Raw genomic sequence first — 19710 nt, forward strand, 5'->3', positions numbered from 1 at the left:
GTGCCGTAAAGCAATCAGGCAGCTAGTCCCTCTTGCCACCTTCTCCATACCTTTCTGATCTCAGCTAGATAGGTGGCTAGGCATGGCAGGGTTTAGGGCACCCAGACCAGTGTGATTACTGGAGTAGTAGGCCCTGGATGTACGAATAGTAGGCTCACCATCCCTGTGGTCTGTCCCAGAAGCTGGAAGGCTGAGTCTCAGGACATTCTGCATCTGTGTGTGCCCTGAAACCCTGGTGTGTGGTATTGGGTCATCCCAGAAAGAGTGAGCGGCATGGAATGGAGCTCCCATGGAATCACATGGAGGATCCATAGCTGGTGAAGCGTGGAACGGTCTCAGGGTGTTCAGTCTCTGCTCTGACTGTGCTGTGCTTCCCACACCAACAGTACGAGGCCCAAGTGCCTGAGAACGTGGTGGGGCACGAGGTGCAGAGGCTGACAGTGACTGATCTGGATGCCCCCAACTCACCCGCATGGCACGCCACCTACCGCATCTTGGAAGGTGACGATGGGGACCATTTTACCATCACCACCCACCCCGAGAGCAACCAGGGCATTCTGACAACCAGGAAGGTGAGTCATTTTGGGCTTTAGACAAGCCCACACCTGGGGCAGTCAGGTCTGCAGCCTCTGGGAAAAGGAGATACCATCTGCCTGGGGACACCTACTTTAAACCATTCAACTGGGAGTGCAGCAAGCTGGTGGCTTCTGACCCTTTCCCATCCCTCTTGTGTCAGTGTATTGCTTTGTTCAAACTAAATCTTAACCAGGGACTCCTTTCAAAAAAACAGGTGGAAGTCACTGATTTGATTAAGGCAGATGAGTAGAGCTCCTCCTCCCAGATCCTGGTGTCCAGTGGCTGTCCCCAGTCAGCCTTCTTAAACAGAGAGGCTCTGTTTTATTGGAATGCTTGCAAATTTTGCATTTAATCCATAACACATATCTAGGTTTTTGCATAGCAAAATATTTTATGTTAGTTAGTAGTTTGAGGTATGGTTGTCTCTCAAAAAGTCTTTGAATAAAATTGATGCTTTTAGAATGGCCTAGTTTGAGAAGCAGAGTTTTATATATAATACTTTAAAAACTATCCCCTTCTTTCAACAAAAACTTTGTAATGCCCTTTTTACATTGTGAAATGAATTTCATTTATAATTAAACTTACCTAACTTACATAATTTCTAGAAAAAGAGATTGCCCTAACTGTGAAATAAAGAAGAATTTTACAGGAAAATTTACTGATAATAAGATATTTCTGTACGCAAGCTTCTGAGAACATACTAGAAAACACAATGAAGGTGGTCAGTTACTTGCCTCTCTTTGGAGACTCATCCAACTGTAGCGGATGCTGCGTGTCACTCTGTCGGCTCATACACACCACAAGTCATACTGGTATCTTTACAGGACAGCAAATAAACAGCTTTTGGGAAGGGCCTGAACAAATCAAATTACAGGCTCCCCTCAGAAGCTTGCATTCCTAGAAAACTGCACCAGAAATACATAAAACGTGTTCTAGACTGGAATTATCAACAGATTTTTCACACCCACAAGTACATGAATGTTCAGGGGGATATTGGCAAGTCACACGGCCTGTGGAACAGTTCTTGGTTCCCCTGCCCCAGCCTATAAATGCCAGCGGCATCCCCAGTCATTAGGATCACCAGAAAGGCCTCCACGAGTTTCTCCACCACCCTGTTGGGAACCAACTGTAGGGCTTTCTGGTTTAGGGGTGGTCTGAGAGGCCCCACTGGCTGTCCACTCAAAGTGCAGGAGGCTATATGGAAAGGGCAACGTTGCTTTTCCTGGAAACCTTGAGCCCCTCACTGTGGGCCCTTTCCTTCTGACCTAAAAGCATTGCATGGGGTCTCCTCACAAATTGGTGGCTCAGGTTCTCCTTCCTCTTCTCTCTCAGGGCTTGGACTTCGAGGCCAAAAACCAACACACCCTGTACGTTGAAGTGACCAATGAGGCTCCCTTTGTGGTGAAGCTCCCAACCTCCACGGCCACCATAGTAGTTCATGTGGAGGATGTGAATGAGGCACCTGTGTTTGTCCCACCCTCCAAAGTCATCGAGGTCCAGGAGGGCATCTCTGTCGGGGAGTCTGTCTGCACCTACACTGCGCAGGACCCTGACGAGGGAAATCAGAAGATCAGGTACACAGGAGCTGGGCTCAGATGCATCCAAAAGCATTAGTAGTATTGGACGGGTTATTTATTATGGCCAGCATTTGCTCCCATTACCAGAAAGATTGCTAAATATTTTGAACATCATCCCCGCACGGGACCTTCCCTTCCTACCCTCCCCAACACTGAAGACTCTGAACAGAGGTCTAGGGGGTAGGTATTCCCACTCTCTCTCATGTGTCCCTGCTGGGCCCTCTTTCTGCCGCTCTCGCTTCCATTTGGGGTGAGATGCGTTCTTCATGTGATCTTGCTTAGGAGCCCCGAGACCCGTAACAGTATCTGCCAGTTGAATGAGTAGGCTTTGGAGGACAACCAGAATTCTAAGTATTCTGGATATGACTCTTTTCAACTTTTCCACTCCAGCTACCACATCCTCAGAGACCCAGCAGGGTGGCTAGCAATGGACCCAGACAGTGGACAGGTCACTGCCACGGGGGTTTTAGACCGTGAGGATGAACGGTTTGTGAAGAACAATGTCTATGAAGTCATGGTCTTGGCCACAGATGATGGTGAGAGCTTCCTCCCAATCCCTCCACTTGGGTACTTTTGGAGCCCATGGCACAGCACATCCCCTCCACAGAGTATGGTGTCAGGGAAAGATGTCAGCAAACCAATCTGGAGGGTCAAAGGGGACTTGAGAGGAGTCTTTCAAAGACCAGGATTGGCTATGGTTTCCCTAAGACCCAAGTGTTAGGAGAATGACTTCTTTTAGCCTAAGTGTGTGGTTCACCGAGCCCAGAATTGGCCCTGTGATTGACTGAAAGGGGCTGCCTGGGAAGTGCCATGATTGATTAGTGATGTCATACCATGACAGGATTGGGAGTTAGGATGTGACTTGACATTGCTGCTTGACACAGTGAAGCAAGGTCTGGAGGCAGATGAAAGGTTCCCGCAGGACTGTGAAGGGAAGCATCCCTAAAGCTCATTAGCAAACACTGCATCAGCCCTGAGATGGCCAGTAGGTTTCCTTTTGTGATAGATTGGTAGTGGCCATATGGATGAAGTGGCTGTAAGGGTGCTAGGATCACTTAGTAATGTCTGCTATGGGAAAGATGGCATAACCGCCATGGATTTACCATCACTGGTTTGATCTATGATGAGACCAGGGCAGGGCATGGAAGGTCTTGAAAAGTTACAGCTGGGCAGTAAAAAGGAAACTCCCTGGGGCTGATTGGATAGGTCATAGGAGAGCTTAACACTCATTCATCACCCCAACCAACGGCAGATACTAAAAGGATCCTATATGTAATTATGAACAGGGAGCCCTCCCACCACTGGCACTGGGACCCTCCTGCTAACACTTATGGACATCAACGACCATGGCCCGGTCCCCGAGCCCCGACAGATCACTATCTGCAACCAAAGCCCTGTGCCCCAAGTGCTGAACATCACGGACAAGGACCTGTCCCCCCACACCTCGCCTTTCCAGGCCCAGCTCACACATGACTCGGATATCTACTGGACAGCAGAGGTCAATGAGAAAGGTAATTGAGTGGTGGTAGGTAGTAGGTGGGTGTCTGCCCCAAATCGGGACCCTGTACACATTCCAGCATCTTGTGGGTCACTGAGTTAAGGACGTCAACCAATGGGTGCCTGGGTGGCTCAGTTGGTTAAGCATCTGACTTTTTTTTAAGTTTATTTATTTATTTTGAGAGAGAGAGTGAGCATGCACCAGAGGGGGAGGAGCAAAGAGAGAAAAGGAGAATCCACCCAGGTACCCCTAAGCATCCAACTCTTGATCTCAGAATCATGAGTTCAAGCCCCACATAGGGCTCCATGCTCGGCATAAGCCTACTTTTAAAAAAAAGGAAAAAAAGACAAAAAATGTTGGAGAGACACCATTCAACACTTTCGCTACTTTTTAACTTTGTGTTAGCCTGTGGAAATCCACAGCAGCCCTTTAAGACTGTTCTTGTCCAACCACCTTCCCGTACAGATGGAAAAACTGAGGCCGGGAGAGAGAGGGTGTGGCTTTCTCAGTATCACATAATGAAAGAGCTAGGATTCCTGCAGTGATAATAGCTAACATGTCGTGAGCATACTTACTATGTGCTAGTATAGCACTGGTATATACTATATATGGTATATACTATACCACTTCAGATGCTTCATAGATTAGGTGACTTAATCCTCACAACAACCCTGTGAAGAAGGTACTATTAACACACATAAATGTGTATGCACCCATCTTACACGATGAAACCAAGGCTTACAGCAGGTTAAATAGCTTGCCAAAGGCTTTATGGCTAGAAAATGATGGCCACCAGAATTTGGATCCAGACAGTCTGATTTATCATTAGATCTCTGCTTCCTACCATTTATTGAATGCATATTGAACAATATGCAAAATGCTTTTTCTTTCCTTCTGTAATATTTCTACCATCTTCTGTGGTCAGTATTTTTATACCTATTTAAAGATGAGAATGAGGCTCAGAGAGGTTAAATAGTATGCCCAAGGGCACAGAGTGGGTAAGTATGGAGCAGAAATTGAAGCCACAGTCCCTTTCCCCCACACCCCCGCTCCAATCCATCTCCCTGTGCTTTCTCTTTCCATCCACCCAGAGGTTCTCAGTCTGTCATGGTATTTTAGTTGTCACAGGACTGAAAAGGGGTCTAACTTGGTATCAAGTGGGTGAGGACCCGGGGTGTGTGAGAAAGGTGGATCCAGCCTCAAGTGCCAGGAAGGCCCCTGGAGAGACACTGTTCACTTTGGTTTAAAATGTGTCCCCTTTCCTCTTGGGGCTAAGATCCCCTAGGAAGGAAATGGGGAACCAGTATATATAGGTTCTGCCCCTATAAATAGGATATTTATCTATATATCCTACTTGGATATGTCCAGTGTCTATTACTGCTGCTGAGCCTATCCCTGAAAGGTCAGGAGACCTGCTTCAGATACCCACATGATCTCAATTTTGTGATTCCTGTGATTTGGTTGTGTATGACCAGCACCTTTCCTTTGAGGAGTGCAAGTTGGTCTCCTGTTACCCCGTTGTGGCCTGGAAGCCATTTTTTCCCCATCCCTGACCTTATCATTTATAGAGCATGGACTCTGGAACCAGAATGCCTTAGTTCAAGACCCAGTTTTTCCATTTACTAGCTTTATGATTATGGACAAGCTACTGAACCTCACTGTTCCTCAGTTATCCCTATCTGTAGAATGGTGCCGATAAGTGTACCTACTTCCATACGGTTATTGTGAAGATTAAGTGATGACACAAGAGACACGTTGTTTGGTACATCAGTGCTCAGTAGGTGTGTGAACAGCCACCTTCATTCATCACCACTATTTCCCAGCAGCAATCACAGATCTGGTTCAGTCAGGTGTGAGCATTATGACCAAAGCCCACTGGTACCAACACCTGGTGATAGTATTGATACCTGGTTCTTGGTTTTAAGTTAGTTTCTCTTTCCTTTTGTTTTTTTTTTTTTTAATGTATGTTTGTTTATTTTTGAAAGAGAGAGTAAGCACAAGCAGGGGAGGGGCTGAGAGAGAGAGGAAGACACAGAATCCGAGACAAGCTCCAGCTCTGAGCTGTCAGCATAGTGCCTGACACAGGGCTTAAACCCAGGAACTGTGAGATCATGACATGAGCCAAAGTCGGACACCACCCAGTGGCCCCTTAAGTTTTTGTTTTTTGTTTTGTTTTTTTTTTAACATTTATTCATTTTTTAAAAACAGAGTGCGAATGGGGAAGGGGCAGAGAGAGAGGGAGACACAGAATATGAATCAGGCTGTAGGCGCCAAGCTGTCAGCACAGAGCCCGATGCAGGGCTCGAACTCATGGACTGCAAGATCATGACCTGAGCTGAAGTCGGCTGCTTAACCAACTGAGCCACCCAGGTGCCTCAGCTTAGATTAGTTTTTCTAACTGATCATATCCTTGTTTTCAGGGGAGTTAATCCATCCTCTACCCCAGTGTGATCTCACATTAGTTACTTGACCTCTCTGAGCTTCAATTTCTGCATTTGTAAAATCAGAATAATAGTACCTGCCTCTTGGGGCATCTGGGTGGCTCAGTCAGTTGAATGTCAGACTTCAGCTCAGGTCGTGACCTCACAGTCCACGAGTTTGAGCCTTGCATTGGGTTCTCTGCTGTCAGTGGAGCCTGTTTTGGATCCTCTGTCCCTCTTGCTCTGCCCCTCCCCCACTTTCTCTCTCAAAGGTAAATAAACATTAAAAAAAATAGTACCTGCCTCTTAAAGTGGTAGTGGAGAAGAGTAGGGCGTGGCTCCCAGTTAGTGCCTGCTTAGTCACTGGCACCACCATTGTCATCAGCACCTGAGAAATCGCCATCCAGCATGGGGATAGGATGGTGGTAGGGATGTTTCAGGGAAACACACCATGTTGGCCTCTATGTAGTAGACTAAATTCTCAGCCTGCAGAGCTCCCTCTCTGCTTGCCATCACTGAATTGGAACAGGGCAAATTCTCCCTTCTAGCCATCTTGCTAGGAGGAGGCCAGAGAGTCTGCATAAACTTTTTTTTTTTATTTTTTTTAATGCTTTATTCATTTTTGAGACAGAGACAGAGCATGAGCTGGGAAGGGGCAGAGAGAGAGGGAGACACAGAATCAGAAACAGGCTCAGGCTCTGAGCTGTCAGCAAAGAGCCCGACGCGGGGCTCGAACTCACGAACTGTGAGATCACGACCTGAGCTGAAGTTAGACGCTTAACCGACTGAGCCACCCAGGCACCCCATGCAGAAACTTTGAACTAAAAATGGCTTGAGGGGCACCCGGGTGGCTGAGTCAGTTGAGTCTCTGACTTCAGCTCAGGTCATGATCTAGTGGTTCATGAGTTGATTATCTCTCAGAAAGAATTTATTCCAATGTATTCTTTTTTGAGGCAGAGAACAGTCTAGCAGCTAATGGTGCTGAGAAATTTTTGGCCTTGCATGACATGACTTTTTAAAAAACTTCGTTATTTTAAAAATAGTGTAGGGGCGCCTGGGTGGCGCAGTCGGTTAAGCGTCCGACTTCAGCCGGGTCACGATCTCGCGGTCCGTGAGTTCGAGCCCCGCGTCAGGCTCTGGGCTGATGGCTCGGAGTCTGGAGCCTGTTTCCGATTCTGTGTCTCCCTCTCTTTCTGCCCCTCCCCCGTTCATGCTCTGTCTCTCTCTGTCCCAAAAATAAATTTAAAAAGTTGAAAAAAAAAAAAATAAATAAATAAATAAAAATAGTGTAATTGATTTTAAGGAGGAAAATGATGAATTTCTTTTCCCTTATTTTTAAAAATTTTAGGTTTATTTCTTTTGAGAGAGGGGAGGGGGCAGACAGGGAGTGTGAGAAGGGGAGGGGCAGAAAGAGAAGGAGAATCCCAAGCAGGCTCCATGCTGTCAGCACAGAGCTTGACACAAGGGCCTACACCCACAGGCTGCGAGATCATGACTTTTGCTAAAATCAAGAGTCAGATGCTTAACTGACTCAGTCACCCAGGCGCCCCAATAAATAAATTTTCCTATTCCAGTAATTCTTTCCATGATGGTGCATATTTGGCTTTGGCCAAATATCAACTTTTAACACTTGACATAGGTGTGCTTTTGGGATATTTCTCCCTGTTGCCCAGATGTAGAGGCTGTCTCCTCAGACCTCCAACATGATCTGCCCAGTTCCACTTGGGGGTCTCCTAGGGTGAATGTTATCTGTCCACTCCAGGAAACACAGTGGCCCTGTCCTTGAAGAAGTTCCTGAAGCAAGACACATACAATGTGCACCTTTCTCTATCTGACCATGGCAACAAGGAACAGCTCACAGTGATCAGCGCCACGGTGTGTGATTGCCACGGCCATGTGGAGACCTGCCCCAAACCCTGGAAGGGGGGCTTCCTCCTCCCGGTCCTGGGGGCTGTCCTGGCTCTGCTGCGTGAGTACCCGTGCCCTCTCCCACTCTCTGGATGGGGTAGTTAGAAGGCCCAGTTCTACCCTGGACTGCTGGGACTAAGACATCCCCAACATTGCATATCTGTTCCTGATACTCTTAATTCTAGGAGTGTCATTCAGTCAATAGATGTTGATGGAACTTCTGGAATGTGCCAGGCTTTGGGGATACAGTCGTGAACAGACAGACCCAGCCCGACTGTCATGTCATCTAGAGGCTAGAGCAGTGGTTCTGAAAGTGTGATCTTCAGACAAACGACATTAGAATTACCCAGGAACTTGTTAAAAAGGCCAGTTCTCAGGCCCACTCCTGACCCATTGATTCAGAAACTTAGGGGTAAGACCCAATAACCTGTGTTTTAACAAGCCCAGCACGGGTTCTGATGTATGCTAGAGTTTGAGAGTCACGAGTCTAGTGGGCGGAAGTGTTTAGTTACAAGCTAAGTTCTTTAAAGGTAGCACCTATCACCTTTGTTTTTTCTACCCTCTGAATTCCTCACACAGAAACACAATCCAGTACGAATTCAACAAGGGCAAACTTTAACGAATCCACATACTGTGCTCTAAGCACTGTTTCAGCGCTGGGGGTGCAGCATTTTATAACACAGACCACTCTCTGCCCTCATGGAGCTTACTTTGCATGCAGAGAGCAGACAGTAAATCATCTGGCAGAGAAATAGGTATTAGTATGGAGAAAAAGAAGTGGAGTGATGAGGTCTGCCATTTTAAGTAGGATGGGTGAGAAAGGCCTTGGTGAGAAGGGATATTCGAGTAAAGACCTGAAAAAGGTGAGGCAGCAAATCGTGCAGCTATCTCAGGAACAAGAAGTGCAAAGGCCCCAAGGCAGCACTGTGCTTGGTGTGTGGAAACAATAAATTGCTGGAGTGGAAAAAGCAAAAGGGAAAAGTAGGAGATGAAGTCAGAGAGGTGATGGTTGTGGCAGAGCATCCTGTTGGGTCTTGTAGGCTATTGTGAGGATGTGGTGAAATGAGAAGTCATCAGAAGGTTTAGAGCAAAGCAGTGATGTGATTTGACTTGAATTTTATAGGATTCCCAGTAAACAGACTGTACAGGGGTAAGGGTGGAGACAGGGAGACTATTAAGGAGCTATTGCCATATTCTAGGAGTGAGATGGTGAGAGATGGTTGTATTTCAAGGCAGAATCTATTCAGATTCATATGTGGTATGAAGAAAAGAACCATCAATGATTCTAATACCCAAACAAGTAGAAACTGGAGTTTCCATTAGCCAGCTTGGAAAGGATCATGGGAGGAGAATTGCCAGACGGTCCAAATGGAGATATCAGTAGGCAGACACGTAACTTTGGTGCAGGTGAGAAGTCCACTTCACCTCCTTCCTGCCTTTCCCCAGACTCAGTGAGGAGGAAAAGGGGAGGCAAAGGTTACAGTCTGGCCCGCATAGGGTGTGCATGCTGATAACCCACAGACTCCCCAAGAAGGCTAGGTCTGTTTTGACTGGCCAGAGATGGACAGGAATTGTGTAAACAGGCCAAAAAAAGTGCTAAAGCTAAATGGTGGGTGTATCCTCTCACATTGGACAGCCACAGAGAGGACCCTGGGGTCGCTTCTTCATATGGGATCAGCTGGGGGTAGTCCTGGCATTAGGGAGAACAGCTAGGCATTAGTTGGCCAATACTCCCATGTCCACATGGCCTGCCAACCTTTCAAACCATATTACTAAAAGCTAAGTTCCTCTCTTGAAACACCAAAATAGTATTTGCACCTAAGTTCAAATTACTGCACCATATCAGAGTTTCACCGTCTCGCTTTTTAACTTAAAATCTGTGGCTAATGTAGGGGTCACTGGGGATTGAAAAAGAGTCTTGTTGAAAAGTAACATCTGCTAGGAGATTCCCATCCCCATAGAGGAGTGTTTCCTTGAGGACCAGTATCACCGATAAGGGAAGACTGACAATAAATGGCACAGAATTGTTGGTGGGGGAATGAAGTCAGTTTGCTGCTAGGAGGAGGGGATAGTAGACTGAGGCCTGAAGGGTGAGAGCCACGTGTACAAAATGTTCCAGATGAGAAAAGCCCACATGAAGCTCCTGAAGTGGTAAACTGCTAGGTGTGAGGAACTCCAAGGAGGGAAATGTGACCAGACCCACGTGGGGGTGTAGATGTGTGGAGAAAGACAGGGGCCAATCCGGTACACTTTGATAAGGAGTTGGGGGTTTTCCTAGGTGCAGGGGAGCCACTGAAGTGTTTTCAACCCTGGCTGAGGAGTGAAGGGGTCTAAAATTAGATGGGGCGCTAAGGGTTTGGGGCTATTGGCCAGCTCCGTGGTTGTGAGGGGTGAATATTCACACTCCCTAACTCTTGCAGTTCTCCTGCTGGTCCTCCTCCTGTTGGTGAGGAAGAAGAGGAAGGTCAAGGAGCCCCTTCTGCTCCCAGAAGATGACACCCGTGACAATGTCTTCTACTATGGCGAAGAGGGAGGTGGTGAGGAGGACCAGGTGAGGCACTGGGAAGGTCTAAGTGTTGGGAAATGGATGCCTCCAGGGCCACTGGCAGGGATGGTTGGGTTAACCAACTAACCATATTAGCTACGTTGACCAGACTCTGGCCTAAAGCATCCATCTTCATGTAAGATTGATACCTCTTCTCTTCTGAGAGGGTGTCTGGTCTACTGCTGTAGTCCCTTTGGCCCCAGCTAAGGTGACCTTGAGCCTGTGCTTAATTTTGGAGGAGGAGCTGTGGGAACAAGGGCTTTCAGAAATATCTGACAAAGGCTATCTTTTAAGACCTACCCATGAACCAGAACATCCAAGTGGCAGGGAAATGGGATGACATACAAATGGTGGAGGAGTTCACTTCTCAACCCCATGCTGTCCTTGACTTTCATGAAGGACTATGACATCACCCAACTCCACCGTGGTCTGGAGGCCCGGCCTGAGGTCGTTCTCCGCAATGATGTGGCGCCGTCCTTCATCCCCACACCCATGTACCGTCCACGTCCAGCCAACCCAGATGAGATTGGGAACTTCATCATCGAGGTGAGGCATAGGGGGCCAGCCAAGGGAAGCCCTTGATTCTAGCACCAGCAGCATGGGAAAAAAAGCATGGGCTTGGAGTCTTGGCTCTGGGTTCAAATCTTGGCTCCCCTGCCAACCAGCTGTGTGATCTCCTGACATTTGGCTAACGTCTGGGCTTCTGTTTTCTCCTCCATAAAACCCTAAGTTGCAGAGTGGTTAACAGTAGGTTAAGAATAATTTATTCATTTATGCAACACACATAACAGTTGCTTGAAAACTGTGCAGCCAGACTACCTGGGTTTAAATTTTTAAAGATCCCAGCTGATCCCAATGTGGAACAGAGTTGGGGACCCGCTGTTATAGGTCACTTTAAGGGTCAGATGAGTAAGCACCTAGAACAGTAGTTTCCAAACATTGAAATCTCCTGGGGAACTTAAAAAACTACTGACGTTTCTGACTCCCCATGGAGATTGTGATTTAATTGATCTGGATATGGCCTGGGCTTCAGAATTTTTTAAATATTCCCAAGTAATTTGAGTCTAGGAACCACTGGCCTGGCATGTAGCATTTATTTTATTTTATTTAAAAATTTGTTTAATGTTTATTCATTTTTGAGAGAGAGACAGAGGGTGAGGTGGGGAGGGGCAGAAAGAGAGGAAGACACAGAACTCTAAGCAGGCTCCAGGCTCTGCATTGTCAGCACAGAGCCCAACACAGGGTTCAAACTCACAAACCGTGAGATCATGACCTGAGCTGAAGTTGGACGCCTAACCAACTGAGCCACCCAGGTACCCCTGGCATTTATTAGGTTATGACAGTTATTGTTGATAATAGCTGAGTGTCTCCAGTGTTCTTAATTCTGATCATACATTTGATTCATCTGTGGGATTTTGAAAAATAACAATTCCTGGAAACCAGGGATTTCTTTTTAAGACTCTAATTTTTTTAAAGCTCCCCAAGCTTAAAATCAAATATACAGGCATGGTTGTGATAACCACTGACCTAGGTACACAGGAAATAAATGATAGGAGCCTCTCACAGCCTGGGACCCCATTAGCAGTAAATGGAGGTTTTTCTTTCTTTTTTTTTTCCTTAAGCTCTGCACCCAACGTGGGGCTTGAACTCACGACCCCTAGATCAAGAGTTGCTTGCTCTACTGACTGAGCCAGTTGGGTGCTCTGTAAAATAGAGGTGCTCAGTAAGAGGGAGGGAAGAACGAAGGAAGGGAGGAAAGATAGATGGGTTTGGGGAAGCAATGATGGGCAGAGGGCCCAGTGGCTTGTTAAAATACCTCACTCTGGCTTGAACCTTTCTGCTTCCCCTTCTTGCCTTCTAGAAGTAGCCTGGTGGTTAGACTCTATTGTTTAGCATGAGCATATTTGAGAGAGCTGTGCAAAAACAAAAGCATCTGGGGAAAGTTGCTCAGAGCAGATGGTTTGAAAAGATGCCTTGGAACTAAATACCTGGAACTTTTTCCTCCAGTTAAATGAAGACCATTTCCAGAATGTCTCTGTGTCAGATAGTTTGCAAATACCCTGTCATTCAATCCCCACATCGACTGCAGGGAAGGAATCCTATTGTTGTCCTGATTTTACAAATGAGGAAAATGATGTTCCCCTATATGCCAGGTACTATTCTAATACACACTTTACATATATTTACATGTATTAGTGTATTCCTCTAAAACTATTTGAAGTCTCCCGTTTTGGAGACCAGACAAAAACAGCACCTAGAGATAAAAAGGGGCTTGCCCAAGGTCACAAAACTAGTATGTGAAGTCTGAGTTCTGAATCAAGCTGTCTGGTTTCAGAGTTCCTCCCTGCTCTTGACCTGCCACAGTGAGCACCTGCTGTATGCTGGGCTCAGTGCTAAGTATCCATGTGCATTATTTCATTTCACCCTTGAAACCTGAATGGAGGAAAGAGAGGTCTTCACAGATGAGGAAACGCAGGCTTGGCAGCGTGAGCTACCTTACCCGAGCTCCCACAGCTGCTGAGTGTCTGACCGCCGCCCCTAACCACCTGCTCTTGTCGCCACAGAACCTGAAGGCGGCAAACACAGACCCCACAGCCCCGCCCTACGACTCCCTGCTGGTGTTTGACTACGAGGGCAGCGGCTCTGATGCCGCGTCCCTGAGCTCCCTCACCTCCTCAGCCTCTGACCAGGACCAAGACTATGACTATCTGAACGAGTGGGGCAGTCGCTTCAAGAAGCTGGCAGACATGTATGGTGGTGGCCAGGACGACTAGGCCTTCCAACAGGACCCGGGCTAAAGGTGGGCCGCAGGGGCATTTCCAAGGAGCCTGAGTCCTCTCCTCAGCCAAGAACTTGGGAGCTTGTCAAGAAGTGGCCTTAGCAACTTGGAGGAGAGAGGTGTCCAGTCTGACATTAAGGGGTGGTTTCTGAGCCTTTCAGAATAGAGGGCCATGGGCAGTTTGATTTCACTTCTGAAAACCTCTCAGACTAGGCCAGGGTTGCTTCTGAGACCAAATTTCCAGGAGTCTATAACCTGCCATAAAATGCCTGGCTGTATGTCCTGAGACTGGACAGACTCTGACCACCCCCTTGCACACCCCCCCCCCCCCCCCAGTGATGTTTTCTCTGGAATGGACCCAGCTCCTTAGAATGAGGCCTCTTATCACAACCTGGATTTTTTTTTTTTTAATTTTTTTTTAAATACTGTCTTCAAAAAGTTAGAGGCGGGTCTTCAGCTGTCCTCTGGATTCCTCCAGAAGTCCAGACCTCAACTGCTCAACTTACATGCCCTCATGGATTTGTGTCTCTTCTCCAGGCGATAAGGCCTCCTGTTGGAATGAATTACTGCGTTTTTATACTGAGCGCGACTAGGTTGTCCTTTATTTTTTATTTTCCCTATTGAGTGTTGTAGAAAAAGGGTGATGACAATCGTGTAAATGTATTACAACTTTTTTATTAAAGGAATTTTTCCCAGAGGTGCCTGGGGAGTGAACTTTTTTTTATTGCCATTTTATTGCCCTATGAGTCCTATACCATACCATTCACCTACTTCGGTGTCCGATTCAGAGGTGTTTAGAATTTTCAGAGTTTTATAAGGGGAGTGAGCACATCTAACCCTGCTGGCTTCACCCAACTTTGTCCTGTCCTGATGATGGAGGAAGCTCAGGATTTGTGTACGTGCCCGAGGAGGCCTGAAGAGGGTGAGCCTGCCCTCTCTCTACAAATTCTTTTTTTTTTTTTTTAACCACCCAACGTGGTGCTCAAACTCACAACTCTGAGATCAAGACTCATGCTCTTCCGACTAAATCAGCCAGGCACCCATCTCTCTGCAAATTCTGAGCTTCTCTTCTGTGGGACAGAAACATTAACTCCCTTACCTCCAGGCTGAGCCCCCACCAGGACTGCAGGCAACGTCTTTTCTGGAACAGTGGCTGCTGTCATGTGGGCAAGCATTTCCTCTTCTGTGTGGTGGGCTCTATAAGGAAAAGCCGGGGCCGGGGGGGTGGGGGGGCGGTTTGGGGAGGATCTGATACTGCCACTTCCTAGCAACGTAATTTAACCTCTACTTGCCTCACATTTTTCATGTATAAAATGGGGAATTTTTATGGAGACCGGATGGCTTCATATCTGCCACACTGTAGGTGCAATTTGTGTTCACTGGTAATAGCTACCATTTATTTGATACATTTTAGGGCCAAATACCACTTAACTTCCACTGTTTCCTTTAAACAAATCCTCACAATCACCCTCTGAGGGGATTTTCCTCCTTTAAAGAATGGCCTCATTGTATTTTTTTTTTTAATGACACCTGATCATCATCAAAATCAAGCCAGACAGAAAATTAGAGAACTCACCCAGGATGTATGTGAAATTGGAGTGATCCCAACAATACACGGATGCAGGAATAAGGATGAAGAGACAGCAGGGAAAGAACTATTCCGTGCATTCCTTTGTTAAAGCGAAGTTTAACATTTTCTTTGCGATGAACCAAGAGAGAAGAATCTCAAGTGAAGCCATAGGGATTGCTGAAGTTGAATTAAAAATTTTCTTTCCACAAGAGGGACTAATGCTTTAAAGCACTGGTACTCAGAGTGCAGTTCCTGGACTGCCAGCATCTGCATTTCTTGCCGAATCAGAAACTCTAGGTGGGACCCTGCAATCTGCTTTAACAAGCCTTCCAGGCAATTCTGATGTCCAGTCAGGTTTGCCACCAAGGCTCTGGAGGAGGATGTGATTGAGGGTGTCCGAAGTCTCAGATCATGGATGGGAAGTCAAAGGGGAACGAAGTTAAGTGAGAAACCTTCTCATCCATCCTTGGTCCACAGCTCCTTAGCCTGCAGGTCAAGGCTACCTCCTGGCTCTCCCTCAAGCTGCAGCCTCTGGCTCCTGTGGCCTCAGGTTCCCCTGTCTCAGGGCCCTGCTGCTTTTGCTGATAAGGTGAGAGGATTCGGTGTCTCAGCCAGCAAACACCTGCTGCCCCTTATCTTAAACTCCTCTCTGAAAAGCCTGAAACCCTATCTTCAGCTGAGACTAATAATAAAACCAAACAGCCACTGTGCAGACTGGCCTTCCTCCCCTGGGATTTTTGGAAGGTGTTGAGGAGGAGAAGTGGCCTTTTCTAGCCAAGGCTGGTCTTTGTGGATGGATCTAGATTCCCCTGGCACTGGAACTAGTCACCAGACTCTGAGTGAGTTGGAGAAAACGAACCTGGGCTCTGGGATGGGGATGGATATATAACATCCTTTTCTCACTCTGGGCCTGCTTCTCATCTGCAAAATGGGATTTTAGGACTCTGGCCTTTAGGGCCTATAATAAGGAATCCAAGTAAAGTTTAGCACCCATAAATAACCAGTGTGTTTGGCCATACCAGTGAGGACCACCTGAATGTTAATCCTTCATATTTTGTGGTGCAACAGTTTGGCACGTGTCCTTCCAACCTTTTCCCCCTGTGCATTCATTACACACACATTTTGCGTTATACCTTTTCACAACAGGGCCTCGGAGGCTGCCTTTCTGCCTATGACATACCCAGTTTGGATGTCAGCATTTATTCAATGTCCCCACCATCATCCATGGACATGAATGATTCTACTTTTTTGCCCTTAACAATGTTGAAATAAACTCCTTGGAGCACCCAACTCTGCAGATGCTTCAAAGCCAGTCCTCCAGTGACTAGGAATGAGTCTCACTAGGGTGAGAGGGGCCTGTGGTTCTGTTTGGGATCAAGGCTGCTTGTTTTCCAAGTGGAGGGTTCAGTCAAGGATGACAGCTTGGTGCTGAAAGGACCCCTTGGGCTCATTGTTTTAAGTGATTCCCCCCTCACCCTCATCCAGACTTAAAAGCCAAGGTCCCAGATCCCTAATCCAAAAAAGCCTGAAGTTGTTGGAGGGGCACCTGGCTCCCTTGATTGGTGGAGCATGCAACTCTTGATCTCGGGGTTTATAAGTTCAAGTCCTATTTTGGGTATAGGGATTGCTTAAAAATCTTACAAAAATGAAATTGTTGGAAATAAGAGTTCAGATGGCCAAGAGACATGCCTGTTTAGCCTCATCTTCCCAGTGTTTCTCCTTAAACCCCCAAATGCAGAGCACTTTGAAAATTGCCCCCAACCCACCCCTGTCATTTTTCAGATAGGAAAAGATACAAGTTCCAAAAGCAAGCCCTCCCCTAAGATCATCCAGCAGGGCAGAGATGGGCAGAGCCCAGGCCTCACTTCACACAGTGCGTTTTCCCTTGCTGACCTGAACTGAGGGGCTGCAGATAGGACCCATCTCCCCAGGTGGGCTTGTCCAGGCCCTTGAAGGGGCCTGAGGAAAATGACTATCATCCTTGGAAGGTGGGCAAGTAGCTGAGGCCTCAAATTCATGGCCTCCATTGCAAGGCATGGACCTTTCTTAACCACAGGCCCACACAAAGGCACTCCAAGAAAGGTCCAGGCAAGGAAATGCCGAAGGATGGCCAGTCGGGAAGGGGCCCTGAGGTCAGCTTGGTGGCCTGCCATTGAACGGGTGGGGGCAATCACTGGAAAGCCCCTTTTTCAGCCCGCAGCCTGTATGTCCAGTTTCAAACTCGCATGGGAACTCCACAGGGCCAACTCTTGGGCTAAAGGTAGAGCTACTTCCCACCTTCCACTAAGGAGCCACGGTTCAGGGCACAGATTCAAATTCTGGCACTTCCAGTGTATGTGCCTTAGACAAACCACTTAGCCTACCTGTGCCTCACTTTTCTCATCTGTAAAATGGTCATAGTAAATAAATTAGTATCTGTAAAATGTTTACAAGGGTGCCTGGCATACAAAGCTGCGTTAAGTGTGATCTCTACTGTGGTGGTTGTTGAGACTGACAGGTCCAGTTACTGCTCCTTTATCTCCACACCCACAGCCTGAGTGGAAACTGCACTTCCCACCTGGAGAGAGACATTCCCTGTCTGCACAAAGTAGTGAGGGCAGCCATGATTTTTCCGCAAGCCCTTCCCCACATGCCCAGCAGAGGGCACTATTCATCAGAACCGCAGACCGTCCCGAGCGCCTTCCACTCTGGCGACTGAGGGCAAAGTCTACAGGAAGGCAATCTGAGGGCAGAACAGTCTCCCTGGCTGGCACGCACCTTACAACGGGAGTCTGCTGTGCGCCAGGAAATGCCTTGGACATTTTGGTGACGATAGTGGAGGCAGCGGCAGTCAGTATTGGGCAGTGACTGGCCCTGCCTTTCACGTGGGTGGAGTCAGTTACCTGCATTCTTCCACCAACAGTCATAACAGGTTTTATGCTTCCCTTTTTAAGAAGAAATTGAGAGTAAAGAGAGTAAAGGCCATATACAGACAATGAATGACCGAGGCAGTTTTGGGATCCAGGTTTCCTTGATTCCCAAGTATGATCTCTTTTTACTATTAAGAATAAAAACTCCAAGGCACCTGCCTGGCTCAGTTGGTGAAGCTTGCAACTTTTTTTAAAAATTGCTTTTAATGTTTTTATTTATTTTTGAGAGAATGAGAAGGGGTAGGGCAGAGGGAGAGGGAGACACAGAATCTGAAGCAGTCTTCAGTCTCTGAGCTGTCAGCACAGAGCCCAACGTGGGCCCTAACTCATGAACTGGGAAATCGTGACCTGAGCTGATGCTCAACTGACTGAGCCACCCAGGCCCCCTGGAGCTCGCAACTTTTGATCTTGGGGTTCTAAGTTCAGGCCCTGCTTTGGATGTAGAGATTACTTAAAATCTTTATTTCTTTCGTGAGAGAGCTCACATGCAAGCTGGGAAGGAGCAGAGTGAGAAGGAGAGAGAATCCCAAGTAGGCTCCATGCTGTCCACACAGAGACCAATGCAGGGCTCAACCTCAAGAACAGTGAGATCATGACCTGAACAGAAATGAAGAGTCGGATGCCTAACCGACTGAGCCATCCAGGTACCCCTAAAATCTTAATTAAAAAAAAAAACAAAAGGAATAAAAATTCCAGCCATGATGGGGGTGTGGATGCTGACAGGTAGTGAGAGAGGGTCTTCATATAAGGCATAGTGTCCCCCATGCAAGGCAGAGTTGACCCTACCTGACCCTGAGATTCTGAGGCCCTGACACTGAAAAGCCACAGCATTTCCAACCACTTCTGGGGTCCCCTTGATTATGTGGAGCATTGCCCTACATCTTTTTCATTCATTCACTTAACTATTTATTGAACGTGTATTCTGTACCAGGCACTGTTCTAGGTGCTGGAGATACAGAAATGCAGAAAATATTCACAATCCCAGCCCTTAATATACTGGGGACTTTGGGTAAAATTGTGGATAAGACTCACAAACCATATGAGTTGACTCAAACTGTTAAATAAAAGATATTCTATCTTCCTGCTGGAACAAGCATGGCTTCACAGCTATCTGGAAGGCCAGGTTTTAATCTGGTTCTTCACACATCCAGAGTACTGGGCCAGAATGTGGCTGCACAGGCAGAGTTAGCCCCCAGCCCAGGAGCAAAGGTCAATCCACTTTTCTACCCACCTCATGCTCCATCCACACCATGACATTCCTGTGTGTATACCGCAGCCCATGCATCCAAGCTTTGTCTACTGATCCCCCACAGACAGCCTTCCATCCCCTGAGCCTGGGAATATGTACCTGGGCTATTCTGGCTGCCCTCTGGACAGACCTGGTGAAGGCCTAGGGCCATTTGGTCGGGGAAAGGTCCCGATGGCAAGGGAGGGGACCCAGGTGCTAGCAATCACAACTCGTTGGCCTCATGGAAGGAGCTGGAGGGCCAGAGCAGGGCCTTCTAGAGCACAGTGCAGAGGCCCTTTCTGCCCAGTCTAAGGGCAATCCTGCTAACATTCAATGGGAGACATACCATAAATAGGATAAATCAGTAAAATACATGGTACAATGAAAGGTGAAGCTATAGAAGAGAAAGCTGGGATCGGGTGCAGGAGGGATGGGGCTGGGGGCGGGGCTCAGTTCTAATAGTCGGGAAGTCCTCACTGAGAAGGGAGCATTTGAGCAGAGTGGAGGGTACTGGGGAGCAAGTATGCAGATATGTTTGGATAAAAGGAACAACAAATGCAATGGCCCTGAGGCAAGAGTGTGCTGGGTGGGATTCTGCAGGGAGGCCAGTGTGCCTGGAGCAGAGCAGGAGTCAAAGGGCAGTGGGAGGTGAGGTCAGATGCCTGGCCCAGGGTTCCCAGTTCTGGACCGCTGCCTCTAC

General features: G+C 47.4%; 1 protein-coding gene across 4 annotated transcripts in view; it reads left to right on the top strand.

Annotated features, from left to right (window-relative positions):
* The window catches only part of CDH3 (cadherin 3), a 114443-nt gene extending 100443 nt beyond the window's left edge, over positions 1-14000 (top strand). For all 4 annotated transcript variants that reach the window (XM_058709687.1, XM_058709688.1, XM_058709686.1 and 1 more), the window contains 8 exons: positions 387-572; positions 1909-2150; positions 2544-2689; positions 3440-3664; positions 7834-8040; positions 10400-10530; positions 10924-11070; positions 13089-14000. In XM_058709687.1, the coding sequence (XP_058565670.1) occupies positions 387-572; positions 1909-2150; positions 2544-2689; positions 3440-3664; positions 7834-8040; positions 10400-10530; positions 10924-11070; positions 13089-13298 (1494 nt within the window). In that variant the 3' untranslated portion in view covers positions 13299-14000. The remainder of the gene's footprint in view (positions 1-386; positions 573-1908; positions 2151-2543; positions 2690-3439; positions 3665-7833; positions 8041-10399; positions 10531-10923; positions 11071-13088) is intronic.
* The last annotated feature ends 5710 nt before the right edge of the window (positions 14001-19710 follow it).

Source organism: Neofelis nebulosa, chromosome 17 (genome assembly GCF_028018385.1).
Source record: "Neofelis nebulosa isolate mNeoNeb1 chromosome 17, mNeoNeb1.pri, whole genome shotgun sequence".
Classification (NCBI taxonomy): domain Eukaryota; kingdom Metazoa; phylum Chordata; class Mammalia; order Carnivora; family Felidae; genus Neofelis; species Neofelis nebulosa.